The 20288-nt window shown below is 38.6% G+C and overlaps 1 protein-coding gene and 1 long non-coding RNA gene across 4 annotated transcripts in view; both read left to right on the top strand.

Moving 5' to 3' along the window:
• The window catches only part of arnt2 (aryl-hydrocarbon receptor nuclear translocator 2), an 88471-nt gene that overhangs the window by 16353 nt on the left and 51830 nt on the right, over window positions 1–20288 (top strand). For 2 of the 3 annotated variants that reach the window (XM_030127456.1, XM_030127470.1), the window contains exons 4-7: window positions 745–792; window positions 2644–2857; window positions 3018–3231; window positions 11918–12020. In XM_030127456.1, coding sequence (XP_029983316.1) covers window positions 745–792; window positions 2644–2857; window positions 3018–3231; window positions 11918–12020 — 579 coding nt within the window. The remainder of the gene's footprint in view (window positions 1–744; window positions 793–2643; window positions 2858–3017; window positions 3232–11917; window positions 12021–20288) is intronic. The other variant, XM_030127461.1, reaches the window with a different exon arrangement.
• LOC115414260 (uncharacterized) lies at window positions 3654–11346 on the top strand. Its single transcript, XR_003934594.1, has 3 exons — window positions 3654–3736; window positions 9756–9758; window positions 11336–11346. It is a non-coding gene; the product is annotated as an uncharacterized LOC115414260 (long non-coding RNA).

The raw sequence follows: 20288 nt of genomic DNA, 5'->3' as shown, positions 1-20288 counted from the left end.
ACTATGAAAATTTATTTTTTGATGTATGCAGCCTGGCACATGTCAGTGATTAACAGCAACATTGGCTAATATGCATTATTATTTTTTGTGCTAAAATGTGTCACTGCGTGTTTTTTACTCACTTGGAAGAAGGGTGCTCATGTAGTATTTTCCCTTTATTTATAATGTGCTGATTTTAGCAGCTGGGTCAGAATTTTGAAAAACATGCAAAAATGAACTTTTGAATTTTGTTGTAATACAAATTCTGAAATATAATATGATCTTCTATAACATGATTTACTAATTGTGCATAATATGCTCGTCTGGATACCGGAAGGTTGATGAGTTCAGGGACACAGAGAAAAATAACCAGAGAGAACCTGATTTAATGTCTGATTAGAGGCAGTTTAACCTCATCAGTCATGCAGTTAAAGTTTGTATCATTTCCTGGTTTTTAGTTCTTGTGGAAATTGAAAAACAAATTTATTTGATATGGGATAAAATGAATGTAGACGTTTTGTTTAGAAACGCCAGCGACAGGAAGGTGTGTTTCTGCACATGAGGAGACGTAACAGAAACAAACTCAGTTTATTTTGTTTCATTCTTATTTTGGGTCCATGCCATTGACTGCCCTTCGCCTCTGTCTGGGCGTTGACGTTTGTCCATCTGTCACCATCAGACATGGACTCACCTCCTCATGCGTTAACACATGACCACGCCCACTAATCTGGACAGATGTGACATGTGTGTCTTCTCCCTCCACAGGTATGATGATGATCAAGTTCCTGGTGGGGATAAGGAGAGATATGCCAGGTAGGCCGAGCCCCCCAGGACCTCAGAGGATCCAGACCACATCAGACCAGATCAGAACACAGTAGACCACAGACTATATCAGACCATAGTAGACCACAGTAGTCCACACCCCTTTAGGACCTGAACACAGATGTGGTGGTATCGGCTCCGACGGTGGCCGATGGATAAAGTTCAGCTGCTCATGAATGAGACCGGATTTACAGATGGACCGCTCTGACTTAGATTAGAGTTCAACAGACGTCCAGTTAAAAAATGTAACCAGTATGAGTTAATTATCCACGGTGTTGGACGTTTTCAGGTCATCGGAAAAATCTGCTGTTTCATTACTATATATGAACGTCCACATCTGCTCTGTGCATAAAACGCAGAAAGAATCCAACTAATACTGCAGTAAAAGAACAGATGTACGTCTAATAGTTGAACTCAGATGATGGAAACATTAAAATCCCTCAGTCTGTGGATCTGTGGAAAACCCATCAGATCCATGTTACATTCACACTGTAGCCAAAACAGACCTAAATCTGACTTTTTTTTTTTACCCATATGTGACACATGTCTGATGATTTTATGATGGTCTAAACCAGGGTCAGCAACCCTGGTCCTACAGAGCCACTATCCTGCATGTTTTATGTTTCCCTCTTCCAGCACACCTGACGGTCATTATCAGGCTTCTGCAGAGCTTGATGATAGGCTTATCATTTGAATCAGGTGTGTTGGAAGAGGGATACATCTAAAATTTGCAGGATAGTGGTTCTCTAGGACCAGGGTTGCTGACCCCTGGTCTAAACAGAATAAATCAGACCCAGTCCACTTTCACATCTGGTCCTAAATCTGATTCATATCTGATGTTTTTAATGTGACTTCAGTCTGAACAGTCATGATTTCATCCAACTCTTACATCATTGAAATGTGACCCACACGTCACAGTTCTGCACTAGAGGAGGTGGGAACCAGAAAGAGCCATATTTTTGCTAGTTTTTCTTTTAGTTTGTGATAAATGAGCCAAAAATGAACAAAAATATCTTAATTCATGATCATTTTGTTCATTTTTCAGTGATTTTTCTTCATTTCATTGATAATTTTGCTCATTCAGTTTTTTCTTATGATAAAAGAAACAAATTAGCATTATATTGAAATTTGCATTATATTGATAATTTTGTTAATCTTTGGCTGGTTTGTTGTTAAATGTATGATAAATAAGCCAAAACTGAAGATTTTTTTCTTATTTTATGATAATTTTGTTCATTTTTGTTTTTCATATATTTTGTGATAAATTAGCTAAGAATGAACAAACTCACAAATGTTTAAGAAAAAAATTTATATATTTTTTTTTTAGATATTGATAATTTTGTAAATTTTTGGCAAATTTTTCTTATTTTCTCAGAATTTTGTTAATTTTTCCTTGTTTTTGTAAATGTAATTTGATCATTTCGTCTGACTTTTGCATCATTGCAATTCGACATGTCACAGTTCTGTTCTGCTCCACAGTTCTGTGGAGAAGGAGGAACCCAGAAAGATCCATATTTACTTCCATAAACCCAGTTTGATGCATGTGATGTCACTTCAGGACGTAGACTGTTCACATGAGTCTGATGGCATCACATTTACAGTAGAATTTGAGCAAACGCGCAAAAAAAAAAATCTGATTTGAGCAAAAAAATCTGAATTGAGCTTTAAGACCTGCAGTGTGAACGCAGTGGTGCACCACTGTCATCATTTCCAAAAGTCTCTGTTTTACGGATCTTAACAGACCAAAATATATGGATCATTGTAAATCAGAAACATGTCAGTGTGGTATCAGTTCTGCAGCATCTCTGGTTCCAGGTTCTGACGCCTCTGTTTCTGTTGTAGAGAGAATCACAGCGAGATTGAGCGACGCCGACGCAACAAAATGACGCAGTACATCACGGAGCTGTCGGACATGGTGCCCACCTGCAGCGCTCTGGCCCGGAAGCCCGATAAGCTGACCATCCTGCGCATGGCCGTGTCTCACATGAAGTCCATGAGGGGGACCGGGAACACGTCCACAGACGGCGCCTACAAACCCTCGTTCCTCACCGAACAGGTCTGAATGCGACACCTCAGGAAGAACAGCCCTTATTATATAAACCACAGCCTGTTTTGTTTAATTCAGGTGATCAGTTTGACGTCAGATCAGACCCGGTTCTGGTCCAGATCTGAGTATCGGTCCATTCAGGAAATCAACTTGTGTTCTGTGTCTGTAGGAGCTGAAGCATCTGATCCTGGAGGCGGCAGATGGCTTCCTGTTCGTGGTGGCGGCGGAGACGGGCCGTGTGATCTACGTGTCGGACTCGGTGACACCGGTGCTGAACCACCCTCAGTCTGAGTGGTTCGGAAGCACCTTGTACGAGCAGGTCCATCCTGACGACGTGGACAAACTGAGGGAACAGCTCAGCACCTCGGAGAACTCCATGACAGGTAGGACCAGAACCAGGAGAACACACAGGTCAACCCTTAAAGACCTGGAACTGTTGTCATGGCCACGTCCAAATGAATCAATACCTATAACCTTTACTAAATGACTTATTACAGTTTATTATAATCTTATCCTCTCTATTTTGCATTGTTCAGTGAAAATTATATATTTTTCTATATTTAATTCACTGATCATGTAGATGTTCATTAAAACTCAGAGTAAATTCAAAGGTTATTATATCAAAACAGAGAAAACCGAAGGAAAAGTTACATTTTAAGCAAAATATACCATTAACTGAACATAAAGCAGGTGTGTCCATCCACCAACATTCACCGTCTAAAGGAAAAACAAGTGTTCACTGCAAAACTACCTTTTTTTTCTTTTTAGAAATTACAGTAAAATTGCCCCATTTTCAGACAAAATGTAGGCTTTAACCATGAAAAACCTAGAAATATTATTACAGCAACTGCCAAATTAAAATTTCCTCTAAATTTAGTCTTTCACTCGGTCAATATGTCTGTTGTTGCTGCTACTGCAGCTACGTAGAGCTCTGTTTTCCACAATGCATGTCGCGACAAATTTCCGAAAATGCCCAAGTGACCCATCAGCTCTGTTTGTAAACAAATGGAGTGTTTATGGTGGAGTACACTTCAAAATTGTTCACCATGAGGGAAGAGATTCAGGTGCGTAATCATGGAAAGACTTACAGATTTGTGATACTTTGGCTATGTTGTTATGCTATGGGTTTTACAGATTTGATGAAAAATTGGTGATGAAAGTCATATGCAGCTTTAAATCATAAAATGGAAACCCAGAGGAATGAGTCTTTGAGTCCAGAAGTCTGTATCTAGAACTGGAAAGCCAACTCCCAAAGCCATAATCTTGCAATTACAGATTTACTTTTACCTGATATAATGGCACTTATTCAGTATTTATCAGGTCGTATTTTGGGTGTAATACAACATAAATGTATCCAAAATGCTCCTAGTAATAATCATCTAAATATTCTAATGGTCTACAATCCTGATAATAAATATAAAACTGAAAAAGTGCATAATCTACACAGTGCAGTAGTAAAGTCAAAAAGGTTGGTTTTTTTTTTTTTACGTTTTAAATTTTTTTTTTTGTAATTCATCAACTTGAGCCATAAATAAAAATATCAGATACTCAAAAACTGTCATATTTAAGACTTTAAATGCCATATTTGTAAAGTAAACAAACAAAAACCACTTTTTTTTTTTTAAATGCACTACATAAAAATATGATTACTTGGGTGTTTTGTTTTTTTTTTGTAGCCTAGCATATGTCAATGATTAACAGTAAAATTGGTTAATATGCAACATTTTTTGCACGGAGTCAAATGTTAAATGCTAAAATGTGCCAATGTGCATGTTTTTAGCTTACAGGCTGATAGGCTGTAAGCTGTTGTCGTCATACGGCCTCCGGCGTCGTCTGTCGTCGTTGTCTGTTGTCGTTTGTCGTTGTCTGTCGTCCGTTACAAAAATTTCGTCTTCTTCTCCGAAACTACAATTCCGATTGACTTCAAACTTGGTATACAGCTTCTTTATGATGATGTCAACAAAAGTTAGTGAAATTATTTGGATCCGGATCTGATTATGGATTTGATGTGACTTTGAAAAATTCCCCCAATCTAACAGATAGGAAGTGCTGGTAGGCTACAGGGCCACTGGTCCTATTTTTTGTGTTATTATGGTAATTTTCTCTTGTTACCTCTGCCAAGGAGGTTATGTTTTTGCCAGCGTTGGTTTGTTTGTTTGTCTGGCCATGTGCAAGATAACTCAGAAAGTCATGGACGGATTTGGATGAAAGTTTCAGGAAATGTTGATATTGGCACAAGGAACAAATGATTAAATTTTGGTGGTGATTGGGGGGGGGGGTTACTGATCTGCCTTGGCGGAGGTCTGTGCTCTCTTGAGTGCTGATTTTAGTGGCTGGGTCAGAATTTAAAAATCCTGTAAAAATGAACAACCTCTGAACTCTAACCTAATACAAATTGTGAAAATAATATGACCTTTTATAACATAAAGAGCAAAGTGTGCATAATATGCTCACCCAGGTACTGGAAGGTTAAATTAAACATGTTCATCATTCAGTCTTTGTCTTATTAGTGGTGTTCAACATTGTTGGTTGCTGCCCCCTGGTGGATATAAAATGTATTACAGTGTTTCTGTTGCATCGTCTTCACTGCAAACACGATTAATGTCAGCTGTTCCCCTTGTGGCCATCAGAGGGCAGTGTTGTTCTGTTGTAAACCCTAACCCATGTTGCTGTGGGGTTCCATGTTTGACCTCAGAGGCCCCTGAAAAAAACACAGGAATGTCCATGAAAACACACAGTTCTTCAGAACAAGGCGGCATTTCCCAGAGTTCAGTCCAGTTCCATGGAAACTGAACCCACGGTGAGGACAATGCAGCAGCGAGGAATGGCTGCCGTTTGTAGACAGCGACAGGTGGCTGTTATGAAGTCATGTCATGTAATGTTTATCAGAAGCTGAAATCGGATCAGATGGATGAGGCTCTGGAGGATTTAGGACTGATCAGGACCTGAACTCGTTCCACTGAGATGATTGATGAGGATCCATCCAGATTTGTATCAGTACATTGAAAACATGGCAGACAACGGAGAAAAACAACAATTAAAACAGACAGTAGTGACATTAAAGTGTGTTTGACTGACTTCACTGCTGATAGAATGAACATTTCATCTGTAAATCTTCATTTATTCATCAAATCCAGGAGCAATTTTGGACTAAGATGAGTTAAAATAATGTGAAGTGAACAAGGTGATTGAATCAGGATTTGGTCCAAAAGCTATGTAAGTTTAGTGCTTTAGGACCAAAGATGGGCCGAGGAACACCAGTTGGTCAACAAATGTGTGAGAAAATGATTAAAACAATGTTCTATAAAAAATATCTGAAGGAGTTTGGAGGAAACCACATCCAGAACCAGTATTCATGTAGATCAGGAGTGTTGAACTCATTTAAGTTCAGGTTCCACATTCAGACCGATATGATCTAAAGTGGATCAGACCAGCAAAATAAGAACATAATAACCTATAAATAATAACTATAAACTTCCCTCTATGTTTAAAAGTGAAACAAGTAAAATTACAATATGACAATGTGTAAATCTGGTTTAAATCTTTTTTTTTTGTTTTAAAAGACATTAATTCATGGTAATGTAGTGAGAATCCCAAAAAGTAACGGAGTGAGGTATTTGTTCAGTGTGATGCACCATAACATTAATAAAAGATTTTAAGATACTGATAAAATTATCAGTCTTTGGCAACATGTGTCATTACTATATTTAATATTCATCTTTCTGCTGTTTTTATAATAAATAACATTCAAAATCATTATAGTATTTGATAATTAAGAAATACAAAATTACACACAGGCATATATTTTGAACATTTTTATTTACACATTGCTATTTACCTTCTGAATATATGCTGTATACATTCATATACAACCTTTACTGTTCTTAATTTAATGTACTCTCATATTTTTTTATATATCCAGTTGTAATTCAGGTACAAATTAAATAAACACAGGTTTAGAAACTACAGATAAATGTCTTTCACGCTGAGTAATTAGAGAAAAAAGAATTTGACCCTGATGTTCACTTTCGCATGGCCAGGCCCATCTACAAACTATCCTTGAAAAAAAGTGAATAACATGTACAGTCTGAAATTACTCAAGAAAAAACTGCAGTTTGAACTATATTATGCCTCAGTTTATTGTTTGCGCGTGTATATCACAGTTTACAGATCACAGTGGAGTGTAGTTCATATTTGTTCAGATTATTCACATTTTTAAAGTAGAGTTTGTAGATGTAAGCAGTTCCATGTAATTTCACTTCTTTACATTCATTGGTTAAGACTAGGGATACACCGATTCCGATACCAGAATCGGGTATCGGTCGGATACTGAGCGCGTGTACTTCTACTTGTACTCGTAAAAGTGCTCTGATACAAACACACCGATACCACTTTACAGCAGCGTGATGTTCACAGTTAAGTGCAGTAGGTACTCGGCGGAGGAGTAATGTCAGCAGTGTAGAGATTTTTCAAAATAGACAAAAAGTTACGTTAAAGACACTCTGCCTACATTCTGTACATAATTCTGTCCGTTTTCTGAGTGCTTTCGGATGCGTACCCAGATGGAGAAGACGGACCAGTACCACTGGGAATCATGGAGGTAGCAGATCTTTTCAAAGAGCGAATGTGTGAGTTAGTGAAAAACTGCTGACATATTTATGACAACTACCCTCATCAGTATCAACATTAGTGTCCACTTTAGTGTTACCTCCTCTGTCCTCTCCATGTTTGTTATTGTTGAGTATCTTCTTTTTCTCAAAAAACATTACTCTTCTTCGTGGTATTTGTCCAGTATGGTTAATTAAGAGTGGCACCCTCTGGTGGACTGATTGAGAAACACGTATTCCAGTGCATTAAATGTCAGTAGCAGCACTTTGTTCCAGTCAGACTAATGACAACGACAATAAAGCACATTTTCAAAAGTAACTAAGAACTGTAATGGTATTATTAAGGACTCATATTGGTACTCGGTATCAGCAAGTAATCAAATGTAAGTACTTGTACTTGTACTTGGTCTGGAAAAAAGTGGTATCAGTGCATCCCAGTGCAAGACAGTATTTTACTTTTCTGACCCACTTCAGATCATATTGGTCTGAATGTGAAACCTGAATTAAAATAAATTTAACATTGTTAATTTTTGTTCATTCTTTCATTCATTCATTTCATAAGGTTATCTCGTGGGAGGGATTGGACTCTCAGAGTGCCAGTTTTGGTCCACAGGCCATATGTTTGACACCGCTGTACACCTCTAGTTGAACCCTGAACACTGAAAAACACTCAGAACCATGGAGGCAGTAAAGTGCCGTAGAAGTGCATCTTGGTCCATTTGGTGTTGGTTAGGCCATCGTCCACATAGAACCGGGCCGTGTTAATGTCCCACTGATGGATGGACAGACTGTGGTACTTTGGTTCTGTGACAGAACCATATCTGGGCTCAGTCTGGTTATTATTACATCGCAATGAGAAACACATTTTCTTGTCACGCTGAGATTCCAAACAGGAAAAGCAGAATAATGACGACTGCGACACAGTCCTGGTGGAGGACATTCATCTGTCTGTGCACAAACAAAGCTCCTGCCAGTAGCTGTGATTTATAAAAAAAGACAGTTGTATCCGTTCAGCGTCATTTCCATGTAAACCGGCAGCATCCAACTCGGATTCACATGTTTGGGCGAATGATGAAAGACGTGCTGTGTTGATCACTGGCGACAGGCTGGTTATCCTCTGAAACAGCAGCGTCAGGACCATGTGTGCATGTGCAGGTCCAGTCAGTCCACGTTTCACAGACGCTTCGAGTTCCTGGTCCATCTGGAACAGATCAACATCTTCTAATGATGATTGGACTGGTTCTAGTATCAGAGAATCAAAAACCAGCCGTCACCTTTACCTCAGACTTAAATGGAATGAGTTGGACCACAGAGTACAAGGACACATGGGCTACAGGGACTGGGACTGGGATTAGAATTAGGACTGGGACTAGGACCAGGAACAGGTATACATGTATGAAGACATCTGAGTATTGGAGACAAATCCAGGTGTGTTAATCTGATTTTTCATCAGATTCCTGCTGCTATCTGATAAAACAGATCAGATTATACTTTTTACATGATCAATAATGATCAGAGTATTAGTGTCATTGTTGATTGTTTACTGATAATTTATCAATTTCATTACTTAAATCATCAGCACCACTCATATCCAATTTTGGTTCATCCGGTGCCGCCATGATGTTTAAATCTGACTTGGCTGATGATGCCAAGTTGGGCATGGAAGAGTCTTGGGCCCTGATTGCATGGCAGGGTGGATGGTGGTGGTCTTGGTTGGATTTGCTGTGCCCTGCATTGCCTCTGAACCTGTAACCAAAAACCTGTAAACTAAAATAAGGAGGATGAGATTGAGGTCGACATGACCCTAAAGACCCGACAATAGACAATCTGTGATCAGCTGACATCTGACAATCGCAAAGCAAGAGGAAACTCTACACAAATGCAAATCTGTGCAGGTTTGAGCAGAACAGGCGAATATGAGGGGAAATAAAAGACGAGGACTCGGTTGTGGTTCACGGATATATCAGTGAAACTTGAGGCTTTCTGCGTCTGTCACTGGTTGAAGATTTGTTGAGTTTTCTCCATATCTCCCCTGTCAGAGTCTTCGGATAAAACCTGATCTGCTCTAAGACTGACAGGCCTCTAGTGATGGATTTGTCCATCAGTGGGAGGGGCTTCACGCTGCGACGGTTGATTTAACAGATTATCTACTGATTCCAAGATGTAAATGAGTCTGCCTGGAAAGGAATGCAGCTCAAAAGAATGTGTTTTCCATTTTTGCTGCTGATGCGTGGCTCATCCCGGCAGCTGAGGTGTTTCTGATCAGTCGGATGCTGTCATACACCTCGAAGATCAGGAAGAGGGTTTAATGAAACTTTAAAACTTCAGTCGGTGGAGTCTGGCAGGTCTGTTTAATAGGTTTCAGCGGCTCTTGACTGGTGCTGAAAGAATGAGTCGACCCACTTTAACACTCTGGTATCCGGGTGAGCATATTGTGCACACTTTGCGCTTCATGATAAAAATGGTCAAGTTATTTTTCACAACTTGTATTAGGTCAGAATTCTAAAGTTGTTCATGTTTGTGCGATTTTTAAAATCCTACACTTGCATCCAAGTTTGTAAAAAATGTACACTGACATATTTTAGCATTTAACATTTGACCTAGCACAAAAAATAATAACGCATATTAACAAATGTAGCTTTTAATCATTGACATATGCCAAAATAAAAAATTAAAGGTGGGGTATGAGATCTTAGAAAAACTCCTCAAGCAAGCTACATTTTTGAAAATACTCAATTCAAATGTCCAAACCCCTTTCTTCAGGCATCCCCCCATGCCTCTGAGAACACACGATTTATGCATGAAGAAGGGTACGTGTGTGTGTGTGTGTGTGTGTGTGTGGGGGGGGGGGGGGGGGGGGGGGGGGCGAATGCCAGTCGAGTTTGATAGACATATCACCATTCAATCATTTCAATTGGGTGCTCAAAATGATTGGATGGTGTTTTTTCAGTCCTGTCCATTCCACAGGTGACTAAATTTTTTTAAATTTTTGTGTTAGAGTATTTGTTTAACTGGTTGTAATCACGGTGTGAAGGTGATTTTAAGCAACATAGTAAAAAATGCTCCAGGAAAACTAGTATATTGAAAAAAAAGAATGGTTTGTGTATTTTGCATCAAAAGATATGGTTTGTTTCCATTACAAATATGGCATTTAAAGGGTTAAAAATATGACCATTATTGAGTATTTGATATTTTTGTTTGTGGCTCAAGTTCATGAAATCTACAAAAAAAATGTACAAAAGTTACAAACTGGGAAAAAAAAAACTAAAATCTGACTTTGTAGACTACGCTCTTTCGGTGGTTAGGGTTGGGGCCTCTCTGGGTGGGATACCAGAGGGTTAACACGTCCTGTGGTGGGCAGTAGCATGTGCATCATCCTGACAAGTGAGAAAACAACAAGGCTTCGATGCTGCGAGAAGGTAAATGAGTTATAAAGCAGCTCAGGTTCCAGGAGACGATGAAGAGTGTGGCTGTGGTTTGGACATTGCATATAAATCCACCTCAGGAACCACAAAACAGCCCCGCATGTGCACCACGGGCTCAGGTTACAGTCAGTCGTACTCAGGTCTGGACTGGTCTTGGATCTCACAGTTTTGAATCCAGAGACATCACTAAACCGTCCGATCTGTTTGTCCATCATTACCCTCATCATCATCACAGTCAGCCAAAATCTCAGCTAATTTCAGTGTCGAATGTTTGTGTCTGGAGTAGAATCAGACAAATCCACTGGAAGGAAACGTGTCAAACTGAACCATCTGCTCTCAGACGCCTTCACTTCACAGGACTGATTAAAAAATGAGTCACAATCTGATAATCTGATGCTGAAACAAAGGGAAGTCTTTCATATCCACAGCCTTTAAATCACACAGACTGACATCAGTTATTTAAAATGGAATATAATATTCCTGTCACACATGGATCCAGACCAGGTAGAACTGTTCCATTACAACATTGGTACATTTACACCGTTCTGGACTGAAAGTGGTTCATAAAGCTCCACAGTTTCAGCTTTTTCCACTGATTTCTGTGTCCTGATCATCAACCCCTTCATTCCCACTGGATCACTGGTGATTCCACAGTTTTGTCTCTCTTTGTATCTTAACAGTTTTGTAGTCCTTAGGGGTCTGGGTGAATTTGGGTTGTTTTTGAATAATTTTGATTTTGCCATTTGCTTACGTTGCCTTGTTTGGTATAATTTTTTTCAGCTCAACCTCACCTGTGTGACTACAGTTATTCTTTTTATTTCACATGCTGCATTAACACACTGAATCTAAAATCACACAAAAAATTTATTCACACATGACAGTCATGGAGACAGTCTAATATGTGTCCCTGAGGTGGACACAGATGTCCACCCCATGAGTCCCGTCTTATCTGATAAATGTTAATCTGTTCTACTGGTGGTTTCATCTGGTCTGAACTGGCTTTAAAAATCGGTATATGTTTTGTCTCATGTCAACAGGACGGATCCTGGACCTGAAGACAGGGACGGTGAAGAAGGAGGGACAGCAGTCATCCATGAGGATGTGCATGGGTTCCCGACGTTCCTTCATCTGCCGCATGAGGTCAGTTTGACTTCACTGTTCGTCTTTTACACAGGAGTATTCAGACAGAGGTTCACAGCTTCCACAACACACAGAAAATGACACAAAAAAGGACAAAGCAGTTATAAAAGACATTAAGACGTGAGACGAGATTAAAATGACAAAAGGTGAAGCAAATTGACAACAATGACAAAGAGAAAAAGCATAAAAATATGCAACAACTCAAAAGGTATGAAGCTTAAAATTTGACAAAAGCACAGATTTGGCCTCGGATTTTGCAATTTAGTGGTTTCCAGTTGGTGGTCACAACATTTAAAATAAAGAAATAGCTGGATAAGCAAGTGGAGAAAATGAGTGGAGGAGCAATTTGGACAGAGGAAGAGAGAATGCCTCATGAAGGAACGTGGCTTCCACCGGTTTACATGGTGTTGTGGACATGGAGCAGTGTGAACATGAACTGAAACAAGGTGATGTGCAGCACTGTAACACATTGTATTATATTACTCCCTGAATCAGAACGAAATTCAGGTGTGAAGACACCCTTATTTTACAAATTTGTTGATTATAGATGGTGATGGCTGATCTCCTCATTTGTCCCTCATTCATTTTGATTCATTTTGGGAATAATTTGGAACAAAGTGTTGCAGAAATACAACAACACACACATCACACACACTCTAAACCTTCACAAAACACAGGAAAACTCAGTAGATTCTGATTGGATCTGTCATCAGGTTGGTTTAACCTTCTGGTGTTCCACCCATAGAGGTCCTTCTAATCACCCAAAGCACTTAATCTGCGCAGTGCTGTAGTAATGTCAATTTTTTTTTCACACAATTTGTTTTTAACTTTAAAAAAAATATATTTTGTATTTCATCAACTTGAGCCATAAACAAAAATATCAAATATACAATAACTGTCATGTTTTAACCCTTAAATGCCGTGTATAAAACACAAACACATTTTGTTTTTTTTCCAATATATTACATAAAAATTGGATTACTTTTTTTTTTTTTTTTCATTTTTGCAGTCTGGCATATGTCAGTGATGAACAGCAACACTGCTGGATATGCATTATTATGTTTTGTGATAGGTCAAATGTTAAATCCTAAAATGTGTCTGTGCATTTTTTACTCACTTCAGAGAAGGTTGTTAGTGTAGTAAGTTTCCATTGTTTACAACGTGCTGATTTTAGTTGCGAGGTCAGAATTAATAAAATCATGCAAAAATGAACACCTTTTAATACAAATTGTGAAGAACAACACGACCTTTTTATAACTTGAAGTACAAAGTTTGCATAATATGCTCATCTGGATACTGGAAGGTTAATTTATGTTTCTAAAGGTTTTTACTCATCTATAGAAATAACGAGTCCTCTGTGGAGATGGACTTAATCAGCACTTCTGCTAATGAATCACAGTTTCAATAAAGGACCCTGATTATGAAACTGGAGCGTGTTGAATCCACATGATTTCACGGGTCCATTGGAACCAGACCCATGTGGACCGGACCCAGCGGGGCTTCATGTAATGGGTCCGACTCGCAGTGTGAGACCATCTAAGTGACGGCCATTAGACGTTGACAATGATGTGAATGGCAGCTTCTTTTGTTTCTGCTCCGCCTCCGCTCACCCTCCGAGTTGTGCTGAGTGCTTTCTAATTAGCCTCACAGACGCTAAGCACAATGGAACTGCACATGTGATGGATGGTGGCGTTCATGCTATTATTCCCATAGTTCATCATAATATGCCCACTCATAAATGCAGAACCATCAGAATCTGAGGAAAGCGAGGGGAATTAAAAGTTCCAATGAGATCTACAGCAGTAATAGGAGTACATTTCAGTGTGTGGATTCATTTATTTGCTTATAGATATGAAACAATTATATTAATGTTCCTCCTGTTATCAGTCAGAACACTTAACTCTATTAGAATCAGATGGAAATCACAGAAACATGTACTTAACAGATTCAGTCACGAAGGAATCGAATTTAATGCAGCATCTTGGTCTTAATGATGCAGCTTTTAGAATGAAAATGTCTCTGTTCACTTGAGCAGTTTAGAGAATTAGAAAGCAGAAATAATCTATGAATATTAACACATTAACGATGAGGCTGATGCTGCACTAGGATAAACACAGAATCATAATAAACCCCACCCACATCCACCAACAGTGTCATAATAAACCCCGCTTTGTACACTACCAGTGTCATAATAAACCCCACCCACATCCACCAACGGTGTCATCATAAACCCCAGCCCACGTTCTCTACCAGTGTCGTAATAAACCCCATCAGGTCATTTCAGATCCTTAATAAATGTTAACTCATACAGTTATCTACAAACACTTGAGCTAATTAGGGGCTAGCAGACAGACCATAGAATTCAATTCATTGTAAAGCTAACATCAGCTAACGCAGCTAAGTTCTTCTGGTTATTATCTGTTGGGGACAAATATAAGTTTTATTCAATAAACCAGAGTCTGAATGTTCTGAATAATGCAGAATGTTTTTGTCATAACCCTCAGAGACCTTGAAGAGTTGTAGTTTTTAATATTTTTTTTAATATTTGTATAGTATCAGCTGTCAAATATCAATGGATTCAGGAAAAGGAGAATTTGATCTGGTTTATTTTGTGTCAGAATTTTACATTTTCATCAAAGGAGAATGAGAAAACAATGAACTGAAAATGTATTTGCAGGTGTAACTCAGTCTTTAATGTAGAAGTTTTCATCCTGCAAATGATTTTTATGTTTATATGTGACCTTTTTTTAGGAAGTTACAGCACTTTATTATCTACAGTTAAGAGATTATAATAAATCAGGCCTAAACACATACATCTAAATGTCTAAATAAGACCTATTTAGTTGCACTGAATAGCTGAGAAACCCCAGAATTAATTGTTGTGGTTTTTTTTGGTTTAGTTGGTTAATATATTATATATGAGTGAGTGTGCTATAAATTCACCCCCTGTACAGTCGTCACTGAGAGGGGGACAAATGGACTGTAGAGACCAAAACCAGGCTGTTTATTTCTGCTACAGTTGTTAGTTTTGTCATGGGTGTGTATGGGTACTGACTCTCTCTTGGCTCCACCCCCCAGTGGACATTAACGCAACTGCAGACTCTGATACGAATGCATTGGCTTCACTTTTCAGCCCCGCAGGTTTCCATCTGGTTTAAATGCAGGACTGGATTTGACGCTGAGTGTATTAATGGAAAAGTATGAGTGGACGTGGCCTCAGGGAGAAAACACTTTACACTTCACATGTGTTGGTTTCCTGCTGTGGAAATGGACTAAACCATCACATCATGACAGGATGAAGCCAGGGAACCAAATCGCAGGATTCCAATGATGCACGAACAGTAATAAGACAGGAAATGGGCTCGGATTAATCCCGACCTGAACTGGACCCACTACTAGAACCCCTGAAATTATTAGCATTATCAATTAATCAGATTATTATTAATTTGGATCATGAGTGCAGGATGAGTTAAAACCCTTTATGGATGGTTTTGTCTCCAGTGCCACATTTTTGCATTCATTTAAACTGCCGCAACTCCTGAACCGTTCACACGATTGACAAAGTCCCAAGTTCATCTGAAAACTGAAATTAGTTTCTTTTTATGCTGTTTAACACATTATGGTAGAGGCCTGTATTGACTGAGGGGGAGGGGATGGAATTGGGTGGAGCAGAGAGCAGCAGAGGGCAGTCGGTGAGAGAGATATGGAAGATTTTTATTACTTTTGCCAGCATTTTAGTGAGGTTTTAGCTGTGAATTCTTGTAAATAATTGTGCATAATAGTGATAGTACTGTTTTGTAATGTTCTACTAATTGTTGTGCCATGTTGTTCTCGAGTTTCGCTATTTTTTTCTGGGTTGTATTGCGGTTCATATAGTTCATATAGTTCATTGATGGTAGAGAGCTAACCAGGGCACAAAGAGATGCATTGTCCATAAAAAGCAGATCATGGATGTTTTTCTCAGTGAAATGAGGGGCTCTAACTCTCTAACAACTAAAATGAACAGAGATTATCAAACAGGCTAAAAATGACTACAAATAATAAAAGATAAGAAGCTGTAACATGGACACTGAATGATCTTGACAAACAAAAAAGTTTGAGCACATGTAATAGCTGAAAGTTTATTTCTGTAATCTCACAAAGTTATGAACATTTACAGTTGTAAATATGTTATAAATATGATAAAAATTCAAGTCTGTTTTTTTTTTTTTTTTTACATTTTGCTATAGCACAGTGTTTCAAACACTTATTACATATAATAATGATTAGTGATAATTAATGGCCAGATACTGAAATTAAATTTTTCCTGAAAAAGTTGTAAAAATGGACAAAAAAAAAGACATTTTCTGACACTTTTATTGCAAAAACAACGTGAAGAAATCTAGGCAGCCTGTTATGATGGTAGTCCTGAAAAAGGATAATAAGATGATTTTTAATTTGGATCACTAAGAAGAAAAAGTGATGAATTTGAATGATGCATTAAAGCTCCTGTGTTTGATAGGTTTTAGTTTTTCAGTTCAGTTATAATGATCTTCGTGAGCAGATGGAGTTAAAATAACAGATTCATTTTAACTGACATAAATCCTCATTATGTCTCATATTTATCGTTTTCTATATGTTTCTGTCTCAGTCGTCGAGTCCTTTTCTTCGTTTAATCCTGTTTTTAGAGCGAACCCTCGATGGTCCTGTTAAATCCTGTCCAGATGAACATGTCGGAATGCGTGATGTGAAGGAGTTAAAGCTCCCAAGCAGCTGCCGTCGCTTATGTTGATTTACCAGCTGCTGTTTCCACGTCTCACAGTTCCACTCTGGTATCATTTCATCCTCATGGAGGATTCATCGTGACACGTTCCAGGTCAGCAGCGGAATTCCGAAGGCGTCCGCGCTGCTCGGCCTGCATTTCGTTCCCATCTGAACCGAGTTGACGGATGATGAAGACGATGATGACGGATGGATGCGGCCCGGCTCCATCTGGGATTCGTACCTGACTTAACGGAGTTCGAATGTGCGTGACAGCCGTTGTGCAACGCCGGCCTTGAACCTGTATACGGACGACACCTGAACCTCAACCTGAACCTCAACCACAACGCTGTGACATACGGGCCCGAGCTGCCGCTGAAATTGAGATATTCATGCAGCCAAAACCTATTTCACAGCATATGAACCTGCAGCCTTATGCCTGAGTGTATATCTGCTGCCACAGGTCCAAGCTGGAGTGACTGATGTTTTACAGCTGAACATAATTAAAATGTTTTCACATCTACATTCATACACCTGCACATTACTATTCCATGTGCTTCATATTCACAGATTTCACATTTTGCCCCACAGCTTTGACAAAACCAATGCAAATTTTACATCAAACTAGAGCACAGCAGTAACATAACTTTCCAGTGTCCAGATGAGAATATTATGCACACTTTGCAATTCATGTTATAAAAGATCTTATGATTTTTCACAATTAGTATTAGGTTGGAATTGAAAACCTTTTCATTTTTGCCGGATTTTTAAAATTCTGACCCAGCCACTAAAATCAGCACCTTGTAAATAATGTAAAATTACTACACAAACATGCAAATGAGTAAAAAATGTGTATTGACACATTTTTGAACATTTGAGTCAGCACAAAAAATAATAATGCATATTAACCAATGTTGCTTTTGTTTCTTTTTTTAAGCACTTTGTGACTTCTCTTGTCTCTGAAAGGTACTATATAAATAAACTTTGCTTGCTTGCTGTTGATCATTGACATATGTCAGGCTGAAAAAATAAAAAATAGGTTATCTAATTTTTATGTAGTATATTGAAAAAATTAACAAAAAAAAACTATGTCAAAAATATGGTTTGTTTACATTACAAACATGGAATTTAAGGGGTTAAAAATATGACAGTTATTGAATATTTGATGTTTTTATGGCTTAAATTGATGAAATACAAAAAAAAATGTAAAAAAGTTTAAAAAATAAACCGAATGAAAAAGATTCTGACATTACTACAACACTTTCCAGGTCACACACTTTTGGTGGTTTAATAACCTCTTTGGACGGGATTCCAGAGGATATGTCATGATGTGAATTTTTCTTTAGTCATTATTTATTTTTTATTTAACATTTATTTAACCAGGCAGGTCAGTTGAGAACCAGTTCTCATTTAAATGATGACCTGAGCAAGATGCAGCAGAACAGGCAGATAACTGTAAAAACAGAACAAAAACAAAGAAACAAATAATAACAAATAATATAAGTCATATAATGAGCCATAACGGTGCTAAAAGAGAGTATTATTTGCACTATTTACATCGGTGTATTTTTAAAAGAGTAGCTATTAACAGTAAGAGCTTAAAGACATATAGTATAGTTTTACAATATGTCGTATCAATTATAAATGAAAGCAACAACTTTAGAGTTTCATCGCTCATATTCTGAGTTAAAACCATCACAAATGATTCAATGTTTTGTTGTTTAACTTCTTTTGCTTTTGCAGATTTTAAAGCAAAGCAAATGTTATCATGTGGCTACTTTTAGAAGCTCTGACTCTAGATTCTGGATTTCTTCATCAAACGTCATTGTAATACTGAGGATAGAACTTAAATTAGGTCACCAGACTTGGTGGATCTGGGTCTGTGGTCCAGGTCAGAGGACTGAAGTCATGTTTCTGTTTTCAGTTGTGATAATTGTGCTGTTTCGAGGCTGAATGTGCACAGGTACTTTGGGTTTAGTTGTATAATTACTGCCATGTGCTGGGTTCAGATCGCATCACTGCGTTGGCACTTCCTGCGGATCGCGACCCCTTCCAAACCCCATTGACTCAAACACCAGGATGTCACCGTCTGCCTTTGGTAACTCTCTGGGTAGTACACTCGACATCAAAACGCTCGAGCTTGAAGAGCTGAAGAAAACAACACACCTCTGCAGTCGAACTCAGTTGCGTTCGTGCCAGATCGAATGGAATCTTCGAGCCTTGTTTTGTCTGGACGCGTCACAAAGGGATGGCGAGTCGCACGAGAAGCGCTGCGTGTTCGGCTGTCAGGAATCTGCTGGACCGCCGCCTTCTTCTGTTCTGTTGCTATTCCAGGCTTTGCATAATTCAAACAACATGCTGCCGGGGCCGTCGGCAAGAAACTGCAAGCAAACACTGAAACACAAGCAGTTTTGTGACACATGCATAAACATGTCTGAGGACAGCACAGCGGGGTTCAACGGATAACATTTCAAGAAGCCGTTATTAGAAGCAGAAAGACTTATGTAACGCTGAGCCACGAGACCTAGGCCTTTTCACGGAAAAACACACACTGAAATCAACATAAACACTGAGGATCAGAGGGAGGTTAAAGATGCACATGGACCTGGACCGATCAGATCCTCACGGGACTCAACATAAAGCTCCTTCAGGGACGCTCAGATGGTTTAGTTGATCCTTTGCAATGAAAAGTTAACAAAATAACGTGTTCCTGCTGATCCGTAAAACATTCAGGCCCTGCATGAGGTTCCACTGAGGCCAGATTCAGTGGTAACACGAACCCCAAGCCTCACTGTAATGTAGAAGTTATGCCACATTTTTGTCGTTTTGAGATGTTTTTATTTATTAAACTCCTGCAAGAACTTCAACTTTACCCTGCATTTCAGCGTTTCCACCCAAGTTATCCGATAAAAAACCTTCCCTCTAAAAGGTATTAAATTGTATATGGTAGGTCTTAAGTTATGTTGCAATAAACTTGTTCTCTGTATTGTGTTTAAATGTGTCCAAGCTGCAAAGAAAGTTACGTTAATCTACTCAGTTCCACCCCTTCCAATCCAACAATTTATATTGAAATTAGGAACCAATAATCACTAACTTTGCAGCCCCTGGTGAGAAATGGAATGAAACAATGGGAATCAAGGCTTTGGAGTAAATATATACATTTTCCTAAATTTGAGGAGCCATGAATTTTTGCCAGTATGACTGTGAGATGGGCATTAAATTCTATTCTAAGTGGTCTTAAAAAGGTCTTAAAAAGCCTTAAATGTAACTTGTAGAAACCTGTAGGAACCCTGACAAACACAGAGAGCTCAGATGAGCTGATGTTCTTCGTCATGTTTTCAACCTCAGCAGAAGAATAAATAAAATAAAACCTGAACAGTAGAGTTTGACCAGTGTCAAACATCTTTGTGAACCATCTCCTTGTGCTGTGAATGTTTTATTTGGGTCAATCATTTATCGGTATCATCGTATTTATAATGATCTCCTCATTTCCTTGTTTATGGGACATACTCTGGGTTTGTAAATGTT

The sequence above is a fragment of the Sphaeramia orbicularis genome, chromosome 3, assembly GCF_902148855.1.
Source record: "Sphaeramia orbicularis chromosome 3, fSphaOr1.1, whole genome shotgun sequence".
Classification (NCBI taxonomy): domain Eukaryota; kingdom Metazoa; phylum Chordata; class Actinopteri; order Kurtiformes; family Apogonidae; genus Sphaeramia; species Sphaeramia orbicularis.
This window is presented reverse-complemented; position numbering and strand designations above follow the sequence as displayed.